Source organism: Salvelinus sp. IW2-2015, linkage group LG12 (genome assembly GCF_002910315.2).
Source record: "Salvelinus sp. IW2-2015 linkage group LG12, ASM291031v2, whole genome shotgun sequence".
Taxonomy (NCBI): domain Eukaryota; kingdom Metazoa; phylum Chordata; class Actinopteri; order Salmoniformes; family Salmonidae; genus Salvelinus; species Salvelinus sp. IW2-2015.
In genome coordinates, this window is record NC_036852.1 from 1476943 (window position 1) to 1503578 (window position 26636).

General features: G+C 43.7%; 2 protein-coding genes across 5 annotated transcripts in view; one reads left to right on the forward strand and one right to left on the reverse strand.

The window, feature by feature from the left end:
* The window catches only part of LOC111970860 (beta-1,3-galactosyltransferase 1-like), a 136781-nt gene extending 110145 nt beyond the window's left edge, over positions 1-26636 (reverse strand). For all 4 annotated transcript variants that reach the window (XR_011480663.1, XR_011480662.1, XM_023997584.1 and 1 more), the window contains exon 1: positions 26548-26636. The gene's annotated coding sequence lies outside the window, so the exon portion shown is untranslated. The remainder of the gene's footprint in view (positions 1-26547) is intronic.
* On the forward strand, positions 1043-5257 carry LOC112081171 (macrophage mannose receptor 1-like). The gene is made up of 4 exons (XM_024147345.1): positions 1043-1062; positions 1194-1394; positions 1691-1895; positions 4426-5257. The coding sequence occupies exons 1-4, from the start codon at positions 1043-1045 to the stop codon at positions 5179-5181; spliced, it is 1182 nt and encodes a 393-aa protein (XP_024003113.1). The 3' UTR covers positions 5182-5257.

The window sequence follows — 26636 nt, forward strand, 5'->3', positions numbered from 1 at the left end:
TCTAGACCATGCAGCTGTAATTTTGTAAATTACAGATCTTTATGGCAAAGACGCATCATTCACCCAAGTTTTGTGTCAAAATCAGGTAGTGATGTCTAGACATGTGTGGGTTAGCTAGACTCATTATTCCTGAGCATGTGTGGCCAAATTTCATCACTGTGAGTAGACAGCTCAAGAGATATAAACATGTGCCTGTTATAGCGCCACCATGTGGTCGATGTTGAGGCTTGACAGTGTTGTCAACAGTGTACACATTTTGTTACACAAACCCACGTGAATGTTTATTGGCAATAGCAGCCATGTTGTTTTAGGTACTAGTCTGGAAAGTATTCAGCTGAGAGAGCTTTGTCCATAGTTTCGTGCAGATCGTCATCGGTGCCAGAGAAGTTGCATTTTAAGTGTTTTTTCACAAACTTCAAAATGGCAGAAAATCCATCATGGCGGACCTTATTGGTCCTGAAGCAAATGTGTTCCTTGTGATGAGAGAGACCTTTGTACCGAATTATAATTTAGGTCAAACAGGTTGAGGGGCATGACATTTCAAAGTTATAATTTTCACTCTTGTTATACGCGATACCAACTTGCCAAACAGTGTAATTTTGTAAATGTGGGATCTCTATGGCAAGAGCATCATTCACCCTGTTTTCGTCAAAATCGGGCCAGTGCTGTCTGAGATTTTACGTGTGACTATCGCATGAATGTACTAATGTACTAACAGAAGGAGACAGATCCACAGTCCCTTCACGCTTTCATGTGGGGGACAATAATATCACTGTAAATTATAATACATAATTCAACAGCAGGTCTGAAGGCAGGGTGAAGTACCCTGTACAGTACAAGACACAGGACCTTGGTGAAAACATGTGGGTCAGCCAATTCATGTTGGAATGCAGCCCTCTCCAGCCTTCTATTTTGCTCTGAGGGAGTGAGGAGTTTTGCATGGCTATTATTTGCCTGAGAGGGAAAGTGGAGATGTATCTAATGTTCCGGGTTGAGGTAAGAGCAATGACCCGCCTCGGACAGAGAGAGGGTGGGGGCCACAATGAGCAAGTGGATGTTCAGGTGAGAAAAGGAAGCCCTATGATTGGTGGGCTGGGTTTTACAGGTGGGTGTGGCCAGGTAGATGGAGCAGGTTAGAAGAGCAGCAGCAGGGTCAGTTCAGCTCCACACCACACTGACTGATCATCATGCAGGAAGAGCAGCTTCACTGGGCTCCTCGTCACTGCTCTGTGTGCAGTGGCCTCTGGGCTGACCAGCAAAAAGTACTATCATGTGGATAAAATATTGACCTGGCACGATGCTCAACAGTACTGCCGAGAGCACTACACTGACCTGCATTCATCAGCAACCAGGAAGAGGCAGAGCTGGTCTTTAACATTAAAGAAACGACCAAGGTGATGTGGATTGGTCTGTACAGAGATAACAATGACCCATTGGGTGGAAGTGGTCAGGAGGGGAGGACTCAGAGTTCAGGCTTTGGGGAAAAAAAGAACCAAGCAAAGGTAAATTTGAGACTGCGCCCAGTGCTTGATAATGTATGGATTGACACATCATGCAATTAATAACACACTTTTCTCTGCTATGGAGGGAGCGTGAACTGATCCTGGTTCAGGAGAATAAGACGTGGTGTGGAGCTCTGAAGCACTGCAGGGATCACCACGCAGACTCCCCAGCCTACTCTCTGAGACAGAGCAGCTCCAGGCCCAGAGCAAGATGAAGGGGCCCAGACGGACCACGTGTGGACGGGCCTGCGCTTCCATGCCGGCTACGCTGTGGTGAACGGGATGCTCTGGAGTACCAGGCCGGTTAGGGACCGGGGGAAAGCTGCCCCAGTGCCCAGGCAGTTACCACTGTGGGACCCTGGCCAAAGAAGAAGAGTATGGGAGTTAGGGACTGTGAGGGAGATGATGAACTTCCTCTGCTGTAGAAAGTGATTTGACTAATCGGCCAACTGTCTTATCCATATGCCTCCAAGTCAATTTTGCCAGGTTTTGAAGGAGCACTTATTATTGCCGTGTGTACAAAGTGTATCTATTACTTATTTACTGTGTGATAAATATACTGAACGTGTATATTCATAAATTAATCAAACTTTCTTTTTTACTATCAGAAAATTACATATATTTATGAAGAGAAAAAAGCTCTAATGGTTTCTGTTTGTTCATGCTTCATATTGTAGACTGCACATTATGTCTTACAGAAGATACAGTAGACTTTGCTTATGCTGGCCTTTTACGAGGCTGGCAACGCTACATTAGAGTTTACTTGTAACGATAACTGTAACGTTGATAACTGTGGCCAGAGTTGTCATACATGCAATATGTCATCGGTGTGGAGATGTGCTATTCCTCTTCACGTAAGGGAACATGTTTTCCCTGTCATCTATAGCAGGGATGGGGCAACTTTGGTCGGAGTGGGGTCCACAAAAAACGGAACTCATTCATGTTTGCAGTTTTTAATATGATAACTGATGATCAATGGGCCCACCCCGGGTGGTAATTGGACCATGCTTACTACAAGTTTAGATAGCTGGCAGCTAGACTCATTTACCAATCTCATTTGTTTTAGCTGACATGGGCTAATTGATGACTGCTGATGCACAACCAATTTTGAAATTGCACATTGGATATTCTATTATTCTAACTCTCACAAGTAAGTTGAGACCCGACTGGGTTCAAAAAAGTATTATTATTAAAAATATTGGTCTGCGGGCCTACAAAAGTGGGTCCAGTTGACCATCCTGTTCTTAGCATGCACCAGCTGAGACACAGGTAACAGAACGGCAGGGCTGGCCACCTGCTGTCACCCTTCCTTTCCTACGTCTCATCCTCCGTCTCGCTCCGGGCTACCCGCTCTGCATGGTAGCAGCCTCGATCAAGCAATCTCTCTCAAAATGTTTGACTCTCAAAACGCTTCACATTGTGTGGGGTTGCTCACCCCACCCATCATTTATGTGAGTTTCTGAAATGTCCTGCGTTTTCCCAGAATCAACCACATTTACAAGTCCCTGGAATAAAACCAACCTCTCACAACTGGGGAGTTCTGAAACAATAACATCAACGCCAGGCTCCTGTACATTCAACAAGAATACWTATCATCTGTTTTCTCCTTCTCATCCCATCGCCCACACTGTCCTATAATGACACARCCTCGGGCTCCTAGTACCAACATAAGCCAACTATATAAAAAGGCAATGGTAAACATGTGAATGATGCAGTACCCCCCCTTAGACCAATCAGTGTAATTTTGTAAATTACAGATCTTTATGGCAAGACGCATCATTCACCCAAGTTTTGTCAAAATCAGGCTAGTGATGTCTTAGACATTGTGTGGGTTAGCTAGACTCATATCCCTGAGCATGTGTGCCAAATTTCATCACTGTGAGTCAGACAGCTCAAGAGATATAAACATGTGCCTGTTATAGCGCCACCATGTGGTCGATGTTGAGGCTTGACAGTGTTTGCAACATGTGTACACATTTTGTTACACAKACCCACGTGAATGTTTATTGGCCAATAGCAGCCATGTTGTTTTAGGTACTAGTCTGGAAAGTATTCAGCTGAGAGAGCTTTGTCCATAGTTTCGTGCAGATCGGTCATTCGGTGCCAGAGAAGTAGCATTTTAAGTGTTTTTCACAAACTTCAAAATGGCAGAAAATCCATCATGGCGGACCTTATTGGTCCCTGAYGCAAATGTGTTCCTTGTGATGAGAGAGACCTTTGTACCGAATTATAACTTTAGGTCAAACAGGTTGAGGGGCATGACATTTCAAAGTTATAATTTTCAATCTCTTGTTAWKGCGATACCAACTTGCCAAACAGTGTAATTTTGTAAATGTGGGATCTCTATGGCAAGACGCATCATTCACCCWGMTTTCGTCAAAATCGGGCCAGTGCTGTCTGAGATTTTACGTGTGACTATCGCATGAATGTACTAATGTACTAACAGAAGGAGACAGATCCACAGTCCCCTTCACGCTTTCATTGTGGGGGACAATAATATCACTGTAAAATTAATACAATAATGCAACAGCAGGTCTGAAGGCAGGGTGAAGTACCCTGTACAGTACAAGACACAGGACCTTGGTGAAAACATGTGGGTCAGCCAATTCATGTTGGAATGCAGCCCTCTCCAGCCTTCTATTTTGCTCTGAGGGAGTGAGGAGTTTTGCATGGCTATTATTTGCCTGAGAGGGAAAGTGGAGATGTATCTAATGTTCAGGGTTAGAGGTAAGAGCAATGACCCGCCTCGGACAGAGAGAGGGTGGGGGCCACAATGAGCAATGGGATGTTCAGGTGAGAAAAGGAAGCCCTATGATTGGTGGGCTGGGTTTTACAGGTGGGTGTGGCCAGGTAGATGGAGCAGGTAGAAGAGCAGCAGCAGGGTCAGTTCAGCTCCACACCACATTGACTGATCATCATGCAGAGGAAGAGCAGCTTCACTGGGCTCCTCGTCACTGCTCTGTGTGCAGTGGCCTCTGGGCTGACCAGCAAAAAGTACTACCATGTGGATAAAATATTGACCTGGCACGATGCTCAACAGTACTGCCGAGAGCACTACACTGACCTGGCATTCATCAGCAACCAGGAAGAGGCAGAGCTGGTCTTTAACATTAAAGAAACAACCAAGGTGATGTGGATTGGTCTGTACAGAGATAACAATGACCCAATTGGGTGGAAGTGGTCAGGAGGGGAGGACTCAGAGTTCAGGCTTTGGGGAAAAAAAGAACCAAGCAAAGGTAAATCTGAGACCTGCGCCCATGTGCTTGATAATGTATGGATTGACACATCATGCAATAATAAACACACTTTTCTCTGCTATGGAGGGGAGCGTGAYCTGATCCTGGTTCAGGAGAATAAGACGTGGTTGGAGGCTCTGAAGCACTGCAGGGATCACCACGCAGAKCTCCCCAGCCTACTCTCTGAGACAGAGCAGCTCCAGGCCCAGAGCAAGATGGAGGGCACACAGACGGACCATGTGTGGACGGGTCTGATCTTCCTGGCCAGAGAATGGCTGTGGGTGAACGGGGATGCTCTGGAGTACCAGGCCGGGTTAGGGACCGGGGGAAAGCTGCCCCAGTGCCCAGGCAGTTACCACTGTGGGACCCTGGCCAAAGAAGAAGAGTACTGGGGAYTTAGGGACTGTGAGGAGATGATGAACTTCCTCTGCTGTAGAAAGTGATTTGACTACATCGGCCAACTGTCTTATCCATATGCCTCCAAGTCAATTTTGCCAGGTTTTGAAGGAGCACATWTTATTGCCGTGTGTACAAAGTGTATCTATTACTTATTTACTGTGTGATAAATATACTGAACGTGTATATTCATAAATTAATCAAACTTTCTTTTACTATCAGAAAATACATATATTTATGAAGAGAAAAAAGCTCTAATGGTTTCTGTTTGTTCATGCTTCATATTGTAGACTGCACATTATTGTCTTACAGAAGATACAGTAGACTTTGCTTATGCTGGCCTTTTACGAGGCTGGCAACGCTACATTAGAGTTTACTTGATAACTGATAACTGTAACTTGATAACTGTGGCCAGAGTTGTCATACATGCAATATGTCATCGGTGTGGGAGATGTGCTATTCCTCTTCACGTAAGGGAACATGTTTTCCCTGTCATCTATAGCAGGGATGGGCAACTTTGGTCGGAGTGGGGTCCACAAAAAAACGGAACTCATCATGTTTGCAGTTTTTAATATGATAACTGATGATCAATGGGCCCCACCCCGGGTGGTAATTGGACCATGCTTACTACAAGTTTAGATAGCTGGCAGCTAGACTCATTTACCAATCTCATTTGTTTTAGCTGACATGGGCTAATTGAGTGACTGCTGATGCACAACCAATTTTTGAAATTGCACATTGGATATTCTATTATTCTAACTCTCAACAGTAAGTTGAGACCCCGACTGAGTTCCTAAAAAAAGTATTATTATTAAAAAAATATATTGGTCTGCGGGCCTACAAAAGTGGGGTCCAGTTGACCATCCCTGTTCTATAGCATGCACCAGCTGAGACACAGGTAAACAGAACCGGCAGGGCTGGCCACCTGCTGTCACCCTTCCTTTCCTACGTCTCATCCTCCGTCTCGCTCCGGGGCCTACCCGCTCTGCATGGTAGCAGCCTCATCAGCATTCACTCAGGGGAGCACCTGCTGCTGCTGAGGTGGATGCTCCACCGTTATTGGATCGCTAATCTGTTCCTGGGAGGCCTTTCAGACATGCGAACGCTGGAGGAAACGGTAATAAGCCATCTACAGGGGCCGTAATGATAAACTTTGAGCACGGCAAGGCGTGAGAATACAACGGTGGCCCAGACACGTTTGGGTTTGTGAGGGAAAAAGACAGTCGGTTGTCGGTTGCTTGCCAGCTAGGCCCGGRYCCWWCCGGAAGCACAGAGTTATTGCTTTTATTTGAAGACTGCTCCGGTTTTCACCCCCAATAAATCACAGCACTCGATATTGTAGCGGGGAGATGGTGGAGGAACCTGGCCTGCAAACCATCTGGTCTCTGTGTCTCACAGACTACTATGCCAATCTCCTGGAACATTGAGTGCTTGCTCAATGGTGATGAATATACTGTAGCCTAGCTACCAGTGGAGAAAAATGTATTTCTCAAATTTGGTTTCACTTTACTGTACCGAGGCTGCTCTGTACAAACCTCCAACTGTGACTCAAAGCGATTCATTCTTGCAGTGAAAATATTTCTCATTATTTTCCTACAATGCACCTACAAATTACTTATGGCTCTTGGAGATCCATTACATTTCCACCTCCAATATTAATTAGAAACCACAAAGGACGATGCCCTTAGACTGTWGTATTTCTCAATTCGGTAACACAATACTTGACACACAGCGTCATAACACGTTATGACACAGTCATAATCATGTCATAATACGTCATAACAGCTGACATAACTTGTCATAACCTGTCATAAAATGGTCATAACGCTGTCATGACACATATATTTACATCTGTTGTGACATATATTGCGTTATTTWATAGCTGGTTATGACACCCACATAAGAGTGTCAAAACCCAATTMTATTCAAATGTGTTTTTTCCCTGCCGAGAAGTTTCCTTTTGWTTTAAAGTTTGTTTCTTAAATCCCTTGTTGTTGTTGTAWTTCATTCTTTACAGTCATGTTTTTTCCCCATCATATTTTAAATAACTGGTAGAAAATACACTTTATGACACTGTCATAAAGCATCATGACCATCTTGTGTCACTTTACTTGGACTAAGAAAATARACTTTATGACTATGTCAAGAAGCATTATGACCATCATAATCATATAAGCCAGATAAACCTATCATGTCCATGCCATTATGTCAGTCATCAGTCAAAAAGAGGGAGACGTGTCCTGCTCCTGAAATCCTGAAATGTTATATAACATAAACATACCGTTGACAGGTAAATTATGGTTTAATGGAATGTTTTTCCTTGTGTGGTAGGTTTTGTGGGTTTTGACACTCTTYTGTAAGTGTCATAACCAACCATTTAATGACKCAATATATGTCACAACAAGTCTAAATATATGTGTCATGACAGTGTTATGACCATATTATGACAGGTTATGACACGTTATGTCTGCTGTCATGACATATTATGACATGGTTATGACCGTGTCATAACGTGTTATGACGCTGGGTGTCAAGTAAGGTGTTACCCTCYATTCCTTTCTATTTTGCTAGCCAGGCAATGAGTTACTTTGTCTCACTAAACCTCATCAACAGTAATGATAGTGTATAATTAAAAGAAGATGCCCCAAAAGAGAGAACAATTCTAGGAGAAAGTTCATAGAGAAAGATACAATCAAACATCTAAGCATTGAGCACAAAGCAAAAAACGAAATGTCGGATAATAAAACAGATAGCTGTCATAAAACAGATTCTGCTTGGCCTAATGGCTGTAAGTTTGGCTTTTAAACAGAAGAACCCATTGGTTCTGTGGTTATAAGAATCACAGTGTGCCCGCCACATCTTTGATTCAGAGCTGTGATCAACACTGCAGAGCAGACATGGGCTGTAAAAGCACTGGTGGTGTGCTTAATGGCTCTCAGTTGATGTTTCGCTGAGAAGAGTGATGCATGCATCRTTGACGGTGTCTTTTTTARGAGACAAAATGATGGCATGTAGCCTCTGTTCTTTTGATCTCTCTCCAACCGCTGCCAGTCTTTAATGCCCCCAAACTGAAATGCCCAATAAATGAATAGCGGATATTCATAACACTCTTTCCATTTGGGCTGACATCCACTACTCTGTTGGCAGAGTACGGCGTCAATAATGGATCATTCATTATCGTTGAACAATGGTGAAGAGTAGCGCAGTGGTAAATGGCTTGTGGTAAAATGTCCAAGAGGAACAGATGGTGAATTAAAGTTGAGATATGTTGCATGATGGTGGATGGAACACTGTCAAAAGTTACATGTTTGGGATACGGATATACTGCTACTCTCAGAACTGGCAATTTAAGCAGGAGGCTAAGAGCAGTACGACAATAGATAAATAAGAATTGACAGAAACAATGAATGACCAACCATGAGTAGAGCTGTTGCGTTGACCGTATTACCGCCACACTGTTTAGTCACGGCAATTAGGCTTCTCCAAGCCCTGATGCTGCCGATGGTCATTGGTAAACTTGCTAGCTGGTACTCAGTACTCTATTGTTCCTCTAATCACTCTGACATCAATGCAAATGTAATCGAAAATCTAATCAAACACTTCATGAGAGCCCATGAGCTCATGTTGCGCAACATTTCTATAGGCATGAAAATGAACCACAGGAAAAGTGTCCTCCATCCACTATTTAAGAGCATAGATGACATGTATTCTTTCCCGCTGCCCCTATCCTCCACCGGATGGAATGAGTCGGCTCTGGTCACCGGGAAATCTTGGTGGTCAAGAAGGCTCTGAAGGTGTAGAGACACTGGCTGGAGAGGTCCAAACACCCTTTCCTGGTGTGGACGGACCACCACAACCTGGAGTACATCAGGGCAGCGAAGAGGCTAAACCCGAGACAGGCCAGGTGGGCTATATTCTTCGCCAGGTTCCAATTCCCGCTTTCATATAGGCCAGGCTCGAAGAACGTGAAGGCAGACGCACTGTCTTGCCTCTATGACGCAGAGGAGAGGAGACCCCCATCATCCCTCTGTCCCGTGTCATCGCACCAGTGGTGTGATGCACCTGCMCATGCACAGTGCCCGGAGAATCGCACGGGTGTGCGGGACCGCCTCCTTACCTAGGCACCCACGGCGCCTGTGTCGGGTCATCCTGGGATAAACTGTACCATCGCCTGCCTGACAGAGAAGTACTGGTGGCCCACCTTGGCTAGGGTCGTTTAAAGTCCTGAGGAGGGTTAATGAGGTAAGGTACTGTTTGCAACTCCCTGCTGATTACCGCATTAACCCGACTTTTCATGTGTCTTTTCATGTGCCAGTGTTGCCTGGTCCCCTCGCTGAGGCTGGACCCAGTGACTCCCCGTCTCCTCCTCTGGACATCGAGGGAGGTCCAGCGTACTCGGTCCGTGAAGTCCTGGATTCGAGGTGTCGGGCGGGGCGTCTCCAGTACCTCATGGAATGGGAGGGGTACGGCCCAGAGGAGCGGTCCTGGGTTCCTGCGGTGAACATCCTGGACGATTCGCTGACCAGGGATTTTCACCGTTGGCGCCCTGACCGACGCACACCACGTCCTTGTGGTCCTCCCCGAGGCCGGTGTCATCCAGCTGCTGGTACAGCGGGTCAGGGGGGTACTGTCACAGATCCCCCCGGTACTGCTGCTCATTCCGTTCACCAGCTCCGGAGGTCTACGTCACCGGCCTTCTAGACATCACTGAATTGGATACATTACCACCAACCCRGGACTGTCTTGTCTCATTACACAAACCTGGTTCCCATTCCCCCTGATTAGTATGTATTATGTGATTAGTATTATATYTGCKCTCTGTTCCCCATTGTCCTTGTCAATTATTGTCCCCATGTCTGTTGGTCTTGTGAGTACCTGTGCTCTGTTGTATCGGRTTTCGTGCTACGTGTTATTGTGTACTATTACGGGTCTCGTCCCTTGTATTATTCAGAGGTTTACTCCTCGCTCTTTTGTTTGGGTTACATCACTGTGTTATATATATATATATATATACTTATTTGTTTTGGGCTTCGTCCCCYACATTTTCATGACGTACTTTATTTTTGGTGGAGAAATAAAAAAAACTCTTACGTATTCCTGCGCCTGTCTCCAATCATTAAACAGRGTGACAGTAGTACTTTAAAGTATTTTTACTTAAGTACTTTACACCACTGCTTTTGATAAMGGTGTTTTCCCACTAATGGAAAATTTGCGCTTATAGCCTACTGCCATATGTGCGCATTGCTGCGCTTATTATGTCAAGAAATAGCCTAATAGTTTATCAACATTTTAAGCTAAACGTTCTGATCTATTGCGTCAGACACATTGAGTAAAAAAAATGTTTTATGCTAGTGGTTCTATTAATTTGGGATCTATTGCACCCCACAACTGTCCCAGACTATGTTTGGAATATTTATTTATTGCACAGAATATAACAGGTTGACTATTTTACTATGGGGGATAGTAGATTGACATAGGCTAGTGATTTTGCTGTTCGTTAGGCKTACTCATCTTGTTGGCTGACGAAAAGTAAATGTGGACAGTTCTTCTAAGATCTTCAATATGCACRTRGGAATTGGATAAGYACYCGCGTAMTTGCATCCTCAATGTGTCTGCCTTCACTTGTAGKCTGRGAGAAAGACCCGATCACGTGTATTCTTCATACTATAAAATAKTATWAAATAATGCCACGGAATTCTAAGCAAATCTTGTCTGCTAAATGAACTAGTGTAGCTCACAGCCATTTGGCATAGCCACATCAGTGGCTTGTAGGCTKTGTGTGGAAGCCWGGAGATGCTAAATGTGTTTATGGTAATTAACAGTCAATTACKGTGAGACCGACAGTTATTTGCRTGACAATCACCAGCTGACTARATTTTGTGACCYCCACAGCCTTAATCATGAGCTCATCTTAATTTAGCTGGAAGGGTCATAAGGGTCAAATGTTAACTTAGTAGATCAAGACTAATGATAACTATCAACAACATTAATAAGAGATTGATTATTTGGACACACATCGGCAGATGCTTGGGAATATGTCAGGAAAGAATATTCCAAATATRCCAAATGGCACTTATTCTTTGCTAAGGCGATGTGATAAGCACAGTGAACAGAAGTATATTTTCCTATAAGCCAATATAAAGAGATTGATGTGCATCTGAAGTCTAAGCTTGGTTTATTCTCCATCATGTGGAGTTATCAGATCACTCATCATAATCACTCCATCCCTTCCCAATTTTCTGGGTCGCTGGCAGATGCTCCTAAGCACAATGAGATTAAATCCGTATTGTATGAAGATCAAGGAGTTTGCTATCAAAGATTMAATCAAAAGGAGGCTCATCACATATTTCAGTTTCGGGAAAGACTCAATGGCTTTATGTACTGATGTACAGTGGTGGAAAAAGTACCCAATTGTCATACTTGAGTTTAAGTAGATGTAATTGCAAAAATAAACTTAAGTATCAAAAGTASAAGTAAATGTATAAATCATTTCAAATTACTTCTATTTGGCAATCCAAATGGCGCAACTTTCTTGCATTTTTATTTTATTTATGGACAGTCAAGGGCACACTCCAACACTCCAACATAATTTARAAATGAAGCATGTGTGTTTAGTGAATCCGCCAGKTCAGAGSCAGTAGGGATGACCAGGGATGTTCTCTTGATAAGTGTGTGAATTGGACCATTTCCTGTCCTGTTAAGCATTCATAATTTTGTACTTTGGGTGTCACGGAAAAACATACATTATTTCTTTAGGAATGTAGTYGAGTAAAAGTAATAGTTGTCAAAAATGTAAARAGTAAAGTACAGATACCAAAAAAAACGACTTAAGTAGGACTTTCAAMTATTTTTGCTTAAGMACTTTACACCACTSCTGATGTATAAACTGGTCCTGGGTCAGATGACAGCAAGGTGAAATGTGCACAGGACAAAGTGAGAAAGGAAAGGGAAAGGGGGATACCTAGTCAGTTAAACAACTGAATGCATTCAACTGAAATGTGTCTTCCACATTTAACCCAACCCCTCGGAATCAGAGAGGTGCGGAGGGCTGCCTTAATCAACATCCACGTCTTCGGTGCCCGGAAGGGGCCAAGGGAGCATAATGTGTGTCACGGAAGCAATCCTTGTTGCATTGAACAGATTTAATTGAATTCCTGCTTTCATAAGGTAATTGATAGCATCTGATAAACATCTGAAAAAATAGCTGGAGTATTACCGACTCGTGGTAATCATGATGTATAATACGTATACTCAAGACATAATCCAGTATCTTCCCTTGTGTGAGTTCATCCCATCTAATGCTCTGTGCTTATTAAATACAAACATCKTCCAGAAACTGTAATCAACTGCATCATGAAATATGCATGGGCGCAACAAATGAGAGATGATATTGTGTGCAACACATCACAGTGCCCGTATCATGAAGCAATGACATTTTGTGTAGCCTGCGAAAGGAAAATAAGGACTGAAGGAGACAGATGTTTTGCTAAGAAATGGCTAAATCCAAATATCTGGATTACAGTTACAGTACAAGTCAGGTCGCATTTACTATTTTTGARCGCAACAGATGATGTTCTTTAAAACCTTGTTAAACTACAAAATGCAATATATTCAACACCCATGTTCAAATCCATGTTCAAATGCCTACAGTACTGGGGGTCTCGTCAAGAATAAACTGTGAAAACGGTGACCTCTATATGTACTGTATATCACATGATTAAACAAAAACAAAACAACTACAAATTAAAGGACAATAATGTAAGCAGTGCACACAATTGATTTCAAATTCCTCTCAGGAGGGATAATAGAGCATTCCTTCATCCTTAAGTCACAGATTTTCTTTCCCACAATTCCCAGGGGACAGTAAATACACGCAATTTGGCTCTATACACCAGCATTTTGGATTTGAGATCAAATATTTCATATGAGGTCACAGTACAGAATGTCACCTTTTATGTAAGAGAATTTTCACTTGATGACAACAAAAAAATCATAAGCATTTTGACAAATTCACGTAAATGTAAGTGTATTCAAGTATGCAAAATGTTAGTATTTGGTCCCATATTCCTAGCCCGCAATGACTACATTAAYTTTGTGATTCTACAAACTTGTTGGATGCATTTGCAGTTTTCTGGAGGGTTTGTGTTTCAGATTATGCTTTGCCCAATAGGAACTGAATGGTGCATAATGTCATGTTGTAGTCGTTCTTATTGTAAATAAGAATAGAAGATGTTTCTCAACACTTCTACATTAATGTGGATGCTACCATGAATGTGGATAATCATGAATAATGATGAGTGAGAAAGTTACAAAAGAACAAAGATTATACACCCCCCCCCAAAAAAAAATGCTAACTTCCCCTGTTTATTGGTAATGGAGAGATATTGGATCAGGGCCGGGCTACTGCATTTGAGGCCCCGGGGCACCGGCCTCCAGCAAATGTCCTGCAATTCTACACATTTTCCTAACATATACAATGTTACCTCCAGGAGGCACACAACCCCCCAAAACAAAAACATTACTTGGTTAGGGGCCCCCTGGAAATCAGGGGCCACAGGGCACGTGCCCTGCATGCCCGTTCGGTAATCCAGCCCTGGGTATGATCTCAAATCCAAAATGCTTGGATATAGAGCTAAATGTACACATTTTAGCTTCACCTTGGGGAATTTATATCCTTGGTAAAATGAACTACTTGGAAAACAGACAAAATGAGGCAAGCCAGTACCATGCTGTAAATATATCTACAGGACAGAGTGGTACCAAAAGAAGCCATTTTTGGGTCAAAATTGTAGCTGGGGAGTCTGACTCCCTCCCTGAATATGCTCCAGGAAAAGCAGTGCATTCCTTTGTTCACTGGCTTTCTTCCAGTCATATCATCTCACCTAGCTAACTACGGTAAACAGAGAAAAAAGAGGGGGAGGTGATATCCCTTCCCATTACACAACAGTAGCTAAGATGGGAAGAAGTCTGTCCACAATAAAGCCCTTCTCTGCCTTCTTAACAACACTATCAACAAGGCAGGTCCTACAGGTCCTAGTTTTGTCGCACCTGAACTTCTGTTAAGTRGTGTGGTCAGGTGCCACAAAGAGGGACATAGGAAATGTACAATTGGCTTAGAACAGGGCAGCACGGCTGGCCCTTAAATGTATACAGGGAGCTAACATTAATGAAATGCAGGCTGACCACCTGTTACGCGAGTGCAGCAAGGAGCCAAGGTAAGTTGCTAGCTAGRATTAAACTTATCTTATAAAAAACAATCAATCTTAACATAATCACTAGTTAACTACACATGGTTGATGATATTACTAGTTTAACTAGCTTGTCCTGCGTTGCAAATAATCAATGCGGTGCCTGTTAATTTATCATTGAATCACAGGCCTACATCGCCAAACTCGTGATGATTTAACAAGCGCATTCGTGAAAAAAGCACTGCCATTGCACCAATGTACTTAACCATGAACATCAATGCCTTTCTTAAAATCAATACACAAGTATATATTTTTAAACCTGCATATTTAGTTAAAATAAATTTATGTTAGCAGGCAATATTAACCAGGGAAATGTGTTCACTTCTCTTGGGTTCTGTGCAAGCAGAGTCAGGGTATATGCAGCAATTGGGCTGCCTGGCTCGTCGACACTGTGTGAAGACCATTTCTCCTAACAAAGACCTTAATTAATTTGCCAGAATTTTACATGATTATGACATAACATTGAGGGTTGTGCAACGTAACAGCAATGTTTAGACTTATGGATGCCACCCGTTCGATAAAATACGGAACGGTTCCGTATTTCACAGAAAAAATTTAAGTTTGTTTTCGAAATAATAGTTTCCGGATTTGACCATATTGATGACAAATGCTCGTATTTCTGTGTGTTTATTATATTATAATTAAGTCATGATTTGATATTTGATAGAGCAGTCTGACTGAGCGATGGTAGGCAGCAGCAGGCTCGTAAGCATTCATTCAAACAGCACTTTCCTGCGTTTGCCATCAGCTCTTCGCAATGCTTGCTTCACAGCACTGTTTATGACTTAAGCCTATCAACTCCCAAGATTAGGCTGGCAATACTATAGTGCCTAGAAGAACACCCATTGTCAAAGGTATATGAAATACAAATGGTATAGAGAGAAATAGTCCTATAATTCCTATAATAACTACAACCTAAAACTTCTTAACTGGGAATATTGAAGACTCATGTTAAAAGGAACCACCAGCTTTCAAATGTTCTCATGTTCTGAGCAAGGAACTTAAACGTTAGCCTTTTTACATGGCACATACTGCACTTTTACTTTCTTTCCAACTGTCAAAACCTGAACCTATAGGGGAGGGTCTGGGTGGGCATCTATCCGCGGTGGCTCACCCCACTTTCGTGGCACCTCTGGTGCGGGACCCTGATAGCGGTCCCCGGACTGGGCACCCTCGTTGCGGGCCCCGGACTGGGCACCCTCGTTGCGGGCCCCGGACTGGGCACCGTCGCTGGGAGCTCCGGACTGGAGACCGTCGCTGGAAGCTCCGGACTGGAGACCGTCGCTGGGGGCTCCAGACTGGGACCGTCGCTGGAGCTCCGGACTGGAGACCGTCGCTGTAGGCTCCGGACTGGAGACCGTCGCTGGAGGCTCCGGACTGGAGACGTCGCTGGAGGCTCCGGACTGAGAACCGTCGCTGGAGGCTCCGGACTGGAGACCGTCGCTGGAGGCTCCGGACTGGAGAACGTCGCTGGAGGCTCCGGACTGGAGAACGCTGGAGGCTCCGGAGTATGACTCCTCCCTGAGGCGTCGTGCCATGGATCATCACTCGGAGGCTTTCCATGGATCATCACTGGAGCTCGTGCCATGGATCATCACTGGAGGCTTCTTGTCATGGATCATCACTGGAGGCTTCGTGCATGGATCATCACTGGAGGGCTTCGTGCCATGGATCATCACTGGAGGCTTCTTGCCATGGATCATCACTGGAGCTTCGTGCCATGGATCATCACTGGAGTGAGGAGACGTATGGGCAGTCTGGTACGTGAGCTGCCACAGGACTCACCAGGCTGGAAGACATCGAGAGAGGCCGAATGTCCTTGCGAGGCAGTGAATACATGGCGGAGGCACTGGGTCTGTTCCTTTGCTAGCATGCTCGTGCCACCACGGATTAGCTCACTGGTGCCACATCTGTTGCCACCATCACCGTGGTGAGACGGCACCATCAAGACAGCTCATACGGTGAAGCCGTCCCTTCAGAAGCGACATCGCGTGTCTGCGACGGAACTGCTCTGTAGCGGGCTGCCTGGGTGTGGGGTACTAACTCTCCCACAACACGCCCTGGTGACAAGGCCAATGCGACGCCCAGCCGCTTGGCACGGCCAAGGCATCTTCCTGGGACTGGGCTGCGACAACTTCTCTCAAACGAAGTAGTGCACCAGAGGAACACACAGTGTGGCGCATGAAGCCGGCTGCAGAGAAGTAATTACGGCTGGGCCCGGAGGAGGTCCATCTCGTCAGAGTGGGTTAGCCTCGGAGAGCGAGCGGACTGTGCGCGACAAGACCCGGATCATCTGGGCCGTATGCGGGACGCGCAAATGGGCGTTCCACCTAAGCCCAGCACGATGCGCGCACCGAGCAGAAAACTGTACTATCATCTACTATCTCTCACCTGACTGCCAGCGGCATTGTCAGGAGCGACTCCGGCATACGCACGTTACCACCGCAAGAACTACTACTATCCCAGAGTCGTTGACCAGTACGGACGGCTCTTGCACAACAAGGAGTGGTGGGAGAGCAGGTGGGGTGGGTTTTGGGGTGGCTGTTAGATGCCACTGATGATTGGCTCACGGTCTCCATACCTGGGCCCAGCTCAGTCCAATCTCCTGCTGTGTCCCCCCCTCCCCCCCTCCATTTTGTTTGTTGAGGGCGTAGTGACTCGCTGCGGGGGTTAGCGACTACGCCTCTCATCATCGTGTCGCGGTCCTCGTGAAGCGCATGTTCTCGCTAAGTATCTTTCACCACCGAATGCCAACGATGGGCCGCGCGTGTGGCTGCCTTCCCACGTCTCCCCCTACCTACCCTAGAGTGTAACTGGATCGAAGTAGTATATACTCCCTACTATCTCACATATCTATCCATCCTCACTAAAAGGATCAGCGCGCTATGTGGGCGCACCGCACCTAAGCCAGTCATCTATACACTTCCCAATGACAACATAGAAGCAGTTCTCCATACATCACGGCTGTCTCTTGGTCGTGTGTTAGATACACAGAGAAAGGAGGGAGTTTATCTTTGCGAAAGCAACCGAAGTAACAACTATATCTATCTCATCTAATCTCTATCTATCATATGTATGTCTCGAAGTACCATGGCTATAGCATAATCCGTTTGCAGTGTATTATATGAGAATAGAAATCGAACTCGAGTACCAAGACTCATATATATAAGACAAAGACTAACACAAAATTGATAATTACACACCAACCTCTAGACACCGGCGCTGATGACATAGGAGCATACGTTAGGACGGACTGAGCAAACCCAAAGCAGCCAAGACATCGCGCACTCAGGAAGACAATGCGCATATCTATATCTCTACTATAGCTTCTCTTCGTCGTACCTCAAAACAAGAGATCATAGGATTTCCTCTCTAATTCTAGGAACACATGCACTTGCAATGAAAACATCACGATCCCCCTTTACTCATCCAGCATTTTTTGAGTGATTACTCCCCTACCCGGCGCTGGTTACCAATAAGAACATTCAAAATGTGCAAGAGATTTATGAGGTTAGAGTAACTACCCAAGACACATCTAACGACAATGAAAACACCACACATCTCCAAAAATCTATCAAACAACAAGGTATTCCAACCCGTAATGACAACCAAAATAACACAAAAATGATGGAACATCAAGAGGATCCACATTTCGATCTATATAGATCTCTAGGGCGTGGACAACCATACAAACTTTATGCTGTTTCTGCATGTACTTTACCACCTCACCTGAAGTTGCATTGAACATAATAGTTTAATATCCATATTTATGATTTGTTAATTTAGACATCACTCTCACAATTTACACCTCTATCTCTACATATACATGATTTATTAATACTAACGATGTAATAACTCAACTCAAGTCTTACACATGTGATTATATTGTCAAACACAGATCAAACCACAGTGGATATATGTCAGTGAGTTATTCTACACAAATGCCTCAAGCTCAAAAGAACTATCTCTTAATGGTGAATATGAGAAATTATACACACAAGAAACCAAAGCAGAAGTAGATGTATCCCTGTGTGGAGGCATGGTGTGAAGCTCGATTAATTACAGCGTCACGGTTAATCAATAAACCAAGTCACTACCAAAATAAGCGCCCTGCCTTAACCAGGGTTTCCAGAGCAGGGAGTGGCGATATATCCCTGGCGTCCAGATAACTACCCTAATATATATGGGCCGAATGGTTGACATTAAAACAATTACGGAGTTTAATGCATGTGTATCACACTATATATCTATATCTTATCTAAGCAATGAAATACCTGTATATTACTAAATACACTAGAATAATTGACAGATCCATGCAAAGTCATGAAGGTCTATCTCACAGACATATAAAACAAACTACTCACTAAAACCACATCAGCATCACCAATATCTTGTTCAGAGACAAAATACTAGGCAACACAATACCTTGAAAAACATTGACAAATGAAAATTGGCAAAGAAATTAACGTAATGTCTTGAATACAAAGCGTTATTTTTTGGCAAATCCAATACTACACATCACTGAGTACCACTCTTCATATTTTCATGCATGTTTTAGTGGGCTGCATCATGTTATGTTATGCTTTGTCTAACCAGTCATAAGCAGACATCTAAGTGTAGTGGTATAGTGTAGAATAAAAGTACAATAGACTCGTATATGCTAATGTGCAACGGGATAACTTGAGTCCTTAGATATATAAGAATCTATTTGGTATGTGTCTAGACGTGTGTACATTGCCAACCGACACTAAGTGTGTTATGAGGCAAGAAACCCTATGCAGAAGACAATAAACAATGAAGAGTAAACTATGCACCACTTGAGACACGAGAACTGCGTGAAATGGGTGGGATCCCGGTATAACTCACCACACCACAGGCCAAGAGATTGAAGATCTGCTGCCTCCTGACTAGAGACTAAGGCCTAGTTACGTGTGTGGGTGATCTCCATAATATATATAGCATATCGACACAACATATCAAGTGCAAAGAGCGTAGTCTCTGGCCATAAATGGGCTTGTCTCAGAAAATCTGAATACTGAGGAGAACCCAACGTGACATGCCCTTAGAATAAATTACCACTAAGACAGAAAAAAGGCATAGCGTGTCCTATGGCAGAGCAAGCACTATGCATCCAGTCTATATCAATAGAGACGCACGCACATAGCGCTACGAGCTAGACCTCCACATTGAGCCGTAAATACGACTACTACTCTGCGTGCCATTCCTTCCTCCTATCACCATGGAAGTATCGGTGAAGAGAACGCAGCCAGGCAGATAGATGATCCTGTCCTGCGTGTCACAAGATCATCTCATATGATGAGGCATTTCCAAATAAATTCGCACCACCTGAATTTGGCTACGAAGTATAATCACACATAGTGCTAGCTGCGCTTGGCAGGAACATATGGATCCCTAATAAACCATGCAAGAGTAAGCTGCTGCCTTGGCAGGAACTAATGGTGGATCCCTAAAAACGCCCAGCGAGATAGTGCTGCTCTTGAGGAACTAAGGGATCCATAATAAACACCCAGCAAGAGTAGCTGCTGCCTTCAGGAACTAATGGGGATCCATAATAAACCCCAGCAAGAGTAGCTGCTGCCTTGCAGGAACTAATGATGGGATAATAAACCCAGCAAGAGTAGCTGCTGCCTTGGCAGGAACTAATGGGGATCATAATAAACCCAGCAAGAGTAGCTGCTGCCTTGACAGGAACTAATGGGGATCCCTAATAAACCCCACGAAGAGTAGCTGCTGCCTTGGCAGGAACTAATGGGGATCCATAATAAACCCCAGCAAGAGTAGCTGCTGCCTTGGAAGGAACTAATGGGGATCCATAATAAAAAAGAATACCTCTCATTTTCTTTCTCACAGAAGACGAGTCTAGTGGAGCAAATGAGATGAGTCAATTGTATGTGTTTAAAAAAAAAGGTGATCTTCAATTTTTGGTTCATTTCAAAGTCAGTCAAAGCCTTAAAGAGCACCTCTGATTCATAGAGTGTTTAAATCCCTAGTACTAGTAGGTCATGTGACCATCGGGATAAGCCAGGGATCAGACAGTTCCATATTAAACCTGCCTCCCCAAAATCATAGATATGGCATAATCTAGCGGAAGGCAAATGTCAAATTGACATGCAGATCTCAGAGGGAAACTGAAACATGCGTGGTCTGTATCTAATTACTGTTTGCAATAAAAATACTGTTAGGTCTACTCCATCCTATATACCGTATAAACAATCAGAATAGTACATCAGTGGAGGCCGCTGAGGGGAGGCGGCTCATAATAATGGCTGGAACGGAGCGAATGSAATGGCATCAAACACATAGAAACCATGTGTTTGATGTTGTTGATACCTTTCCACCTATTCCGCTCTAGCCATTGCCACTTGCCCGTCCTCCCCAATAAAGGTGCCACCAACCTCCTGTGTAGTACATAGCCTATTGGAGTGAACAAATTAGTATTCAAATGGAACATTGTAGTCCACTGAGCTGTAATATTGTTTTGTTCACAGACTCACAGCGTGGAAACAGACTAGAATTGACAATGTGAACAAGGTTACCTTGTCACATCTAAATGTAGCATGTCCTTCCAACAAGCCATAATCCTTCAATGTGACATCTGGGGGCTATAGTGGTCTGTACATTGCTTCAGATATGCAAAGTAACATGTATGGACCAAGCCTCCTCTTCCTCATCCTCCCTTTCTCTCAGTCTCTCGACCTCTAACCCAGGCACATCATGAGTTCGGAGTCATGCTGTGTTCTAGGAGGATAAAAAAAACAATTATGAGCTTAAATGGTTCTAATGGCGCGCTGAGCCTGACCCTCCCTTTCTATATGGCACAGGACCAGAGACATAATGTATGTGGTGTGGGTGGGACATATCAGCTTCCACATAATGGAAATATAGGAGCAGATTCAACAACTACTATTGTTGGAAGAAGGGCACTTGCCAAAGTTTAACACAAGGAGGCAGCGAGGGGACCGCTCGTTCCCCTGAAGCCCCTCTCTTGTATGACTACCGCAGCGCAAATCCAATCATCCACTTGACCAGGGGAGCTGGGAGCCGTCCGCCTCCAGTGGCCAGGTTGGCAAACCAACAAAGGCCCTTCAGCAGAACCAAATTATACCCGAGACCCATGAGAAACTCTCAGAGCTTGGAGCTCTTCCCTTCCCACAGCCAACAGTGGTGTGGTGGCCTATGCTCTGTAGGCTGCTCATGTACTGTAGATCCACACACCAACACCGCAGAGCACGGACCAGAGTCGGTGTTCAGTCCCAGCTMGGTGGCGGCAGGGCTGCAGAAAACAAAGTGGGCTACGGCTGRTGATGCTGCRGATGTGGTGGAATCGTGGTGCATTTGCCTCCTCTTTATCTCTTGTCCCAGATTGGCTGTCGAACACAGTGATACCAGCTCTACGAGCTCCAAGGACATGTTAAAGGGGYACCTTWGTCCTAAAGGTCCTCACATACTGTCTAAAGCACTTAAAGGAAGACTGCAACTGCAAGTTTACAGTTTAGATTCCCACATAATCCGCCATTGGATTATATRGGGAAAGCTAATGGACTGAGTTTATGTAGCTGCGTTCATTAGACATCACATTGCTCACAATTGTTCAGATGGCGGTAGCTCACCTCATCAACCACGGATGTGTTTGTGGTTTTGGCGTGACAGCCGCTTGGCTCCGCTCCGACACYTTCACATCACATCACACGCTATTCAATTGTTTCACAGAAAATGAATGTGGACGTCTGCCATTAGAATGCTTACGGAGGATAACAARGCTGTGTTTGCCATACAGGGCCATTTGCCATTCTTGTAAACAAATATGGTGGACAATGCTTGTGTCTATAGCTTGGCTTTGCTTAAATCACTGATCAAACAACCATTCACATACTGTACAACACAATCAATTTGACTCTGTACCTTCCTAATCACTGGCGTTGCATGCACTTTGGTATACAACACAGTGTTGTGGTCCTTTGTGGCTCAGTTGGTAGAGCATGGGGCATGCAACGCCAGGGTTGTGGGTTTGATTCCCACGGGGGACCAGTACGACATTGTATGCACTCACTACTTACTGTAAGTCGCTCTGGATAAGAGTGTCTGCTAAACGTCGTCAAATGTATCTAGCTAGCCTATTTTATGCATGTGTCAAATCAAATAGAACTTTAAAATGGTAACACTGTCWCTGTGGTTGACTGACTGTGTGCTGCTGTCACATTTGGGCCTTGGAAAGCACAAGCAGGACGGGAGCCATGTGTGACTGTCATAGCTAAAGGGATTATCTAGTGATCCAATAAACTCTGGACGGCAATGACAAAGATGATCACGGCCGAGCATTGAGTGAGACGGATGAAATGTACAGTTGCATTTGTTAGTGACTCCGTATAGAGGAGGACAGCACAGGTCAAATCACATCAGCATGAAAACGTCGGAGACGCTAGGAGAATGAAAGTCACTAATGGAAATGAGAGGAATTGTATTATAGCTGTACTGTGGTTCATATTAAGACTACACTACACAAGACTTTTATGCYTGGTATAACAAACACAAATGACATTACCAGCAGAAACACATAGAGTCTTTTGGTAAAACAAGTGAACTACTGCTTTAGGCAGAATATAGTCCCACAAAAACGTGGTCACAAAAAMAATATATAGCCAACAGACTACAGGTACAGTCTTAGAAAAAAAGGTGCTATCTAGAACCTAAAAGGGCTCTCCAGCTGTACTCATAGGAGAACACTTTGAAGAACCCTTTTTGGTTCCAGGCAGAGCCCTATTGGTTTCCATGTAGAACCCTTTCCCAAAAGAGTTCTACCTGGAATCAGAAAGAGTTCTACCTGGAACCAAAAAGGGTTCTCCTACGGGGACAGGAATAGAATAGTAAAATATATGACACTCTAAGTCATATTAATTCATAAGTAAGGGGTAAACTGTATTTATTGTAAACAGCGGAGGACACTTTACAGGGAGTTTGTGCTACTGCTAGGCCACTTACTAAACCAACCTGCCATATAGCAGGCTTTTAAAAGGCCTTCAACTAAAACAATCCCAAATACTGACCCAATATACACACATCCACAAGGTGTTAATAAAATGGCAGATGTTTCAAGCTGACTCTGTTTGGACAAAAGAAGATTGGCATTTGACAAGCTCAGGCCGGCTGGACTTGAAAGACAGAAATATTCCCCTGAGAAAAAAAAAACTAAAAAAGTTTACCCGCGACACAGATTTTCCTTTTAAATTGTTCTGATAAGAAAAACAACTAACGCTGAAYTGCACATGACCTGGGAACAGCGTAAAATGCTATTTTGCAATCCACATTTATATTGCTCTCTTATCGATGCCATCCACCACTGTCACATAGTGTTTATCTCCTGAATGAACTATTAACCGTGTAGATTCTTATAAATAACATTCCACCACAGCACACAAATGTAACTAAGAATATGTAGCRCTTGGCTATTTTATGATCCCTGTGGGTATAAGAGCATTCAATATTCCATTCAATTAGAACTGTGGCAGTACACTGTTGCATGGTTCTGAAGTGTTTATTTCAAAGGATCAATTTCTCAAGTCAAATACATCCTAGATGTAGATCTACATGTTCCCTACACGAATGGAACAACGCATACAATGAATCTTAAGCAAGTAGCCAGTGGAGAGAAGGGCCATAAACACGCAATCAAATAGAGAGTTAATACATAGGGTACACTGGTGCTTCTCCTCACCAGTGTCAATGGGACATGGCTTACGGGAAAAGATAAGTAGCTATTTATAGATAAGAGGGTTTGTGATATGACCTGGATCGGTACACGTTCAATATTGCAATAGATTTGACGGGAATGAGTGCTTCTAAAAAAAAATGCACAGGGTGTTTCCTAAGGCAAATTGTTGTTTCCCGTCMACCACCGCTGTTAACGTAAGGGAATGTGCATCCAAGGCTTTTAGTGGGTTCCTATTACACTTGACCGATGCATGGCCTGCTGACAGCACACGGCTACTTATTGTATTGACTTACTATCGATCTATATCTAAGGTAATGCAAACGTGAACATAGACGCTGTAGGGTACAGCCAGGAGAAATAAGACGCTTTCGCTTTGATTATAGCCCATGATTGCCATRGAAGGAACCGTAATCTTTCAATGCAGTAGAGAAGAATAGTCAATTGTGATAAGTATGATATTATTGAGATCTGTCAATATGACAGTGTTTAGATGGATCAAACCAATTCAGCATCTCAATCRCTTGTACATATAAAGACCCCTCCTCTCTTCTACCACCTTCATTGTTCTCCACATTTAAAGCTTCCATCTGTCCAAGACAACTATGTTGATATGTAATTGTTTAATTGAGATTCAACTGCTGCATTTCTTGTCGAATTAGATAAAAGGGGCACTGAGGATGTTTGAAATTAAATGGGACATTTTTTTTCACCCGTAAAATATCAGTTACTGGTAGGATGCCAGAACGCAGGTTTAAATGAGGGAATTTTGGCAGGACCGGGGGAATTAGCGACCAGGCACTGTAAGGTCGAGAGACAGAGAGAGGCTGCGCTTACACAAGATGGACTATGCTTCTTGCTACAGCATTACTATGCTTCTTGCTACAGCATTACTATGCTTCTTGCTACAGCATTACTATGCTTCTTGCTACAGCATTACTATGCTTCTTGCTACAGCATTACTATGCTTCTTGCTACAGCATTACTATGCTTCTTGCTACAGCATTACTCTCTGACAAGCAAGTGTGTGAAAAGTATTAATGTAGCAACTTCAAACAGCAGTGTAATTCCAAAAGAGGATCAGTCGCCCAGTGAAAAAGCCTTTGAGATCTATGGCGTTTCGCCCCACAAAGGCTCTGTTAGAATAAGTCTCTGTCAATAGATTTCCCGAGGTTTAGACACACTGTTCACAGAATGACAAGACGCTGCAGCTTAAATGGTCACTATGCCCTATTGGCTACAATCAACAGTTCTATAAACGGAGGAGGTTCAGTCTTGCTTTGATTAACTTTGTCATGCTTGTGTATACTACACCTAAATGGTAAACAGTGGTGATACTCTAGTCCTGGAGAGTAAACAAATCAACGCCTACTACTGTTGGGTACGTAACAATTGTTGTCCACARGCAGTTATTGGCTTTGTATGTGCAAGGTCATTGTGGTAGAACAAGTGCATTGAACCTACTTACTGCAAACAGATGCCTCTATCAACACTGTTCGTCCTCTCCTCCCCTATAATATAATTAAAGGCTTTTTCAAGTATAGCAATTACATTTTCATCTCAATCGTGTGGTGCGGCTGGTGCACCATCATGTCAAAAAACAGATGCTTTCCCCAAAACGTAATATGAAAATCAATACGTAAAAAGTGAATATACTGTAGCCTATGCAAAGTCGATATTAAGAAACCATTCATAATTCATATGTTTATGCTTTGAATATGATGACTCCTTGTCACCCAGGGCTTATAGGTTCTCACTTGATGAGGGAGATTCTGAGTAAAATATACTGTCAGCGTAGCCTATGTGTGGTATTTAAAACAGTAGTTGTATATTAATGTATGTCCCTATGCTGAACGCCCTGTAGTATMTGGATGACATACAGTAAGTYCTAGTGGACTTGTTCCCGAGGCATGTGCTCAGTATGATAGCCTCTATCAACAAACAACAATATGACATGAAGTTCAAAATGAGATAAACATGTAGGCTAGCCTCSCGCAATTCACTTCAAGCGCAGCAATAAAAGGSTTTCAACTCATAGCTATTTGGATCGCTTTGCATCAAAGCCGTAGGTTACATCAAATCTGACGACAATCCTGGACCACAAAACATCGCAGCATCACTGCTAATGTGAGACGCACTCTTCAATACAGAACATTCCTTTGGAGTCCCGGACGGTCCATCAGAGGGCAAAGCCAATAGGACAACAGCAAACAACGGACSGTGRATTTCTAAAKACAAAGAAGCAGCGACCGAATGGTTTGCACTGTCACRATAAAARGATTKTAATCTAACCACAAAGTAGTCGCATGCACGAAATAAAAAGGCTGAATGACGACGAAAGCTTGTACCAAGTGTTCAGTAAGCTGTTGCGGGCTGTCGCCACTGGACAYACACAAATAGCAGCAATAGGATTCAGTTTACAAAGCATTTGAACCTACCGGTCTACTTGTCTACATCCCACCAAGACAAGAGGTGCTGAAACTGTGTCCGTCCTGCGCGGGGCTCTGCATCTGATCTCAACGCAAGA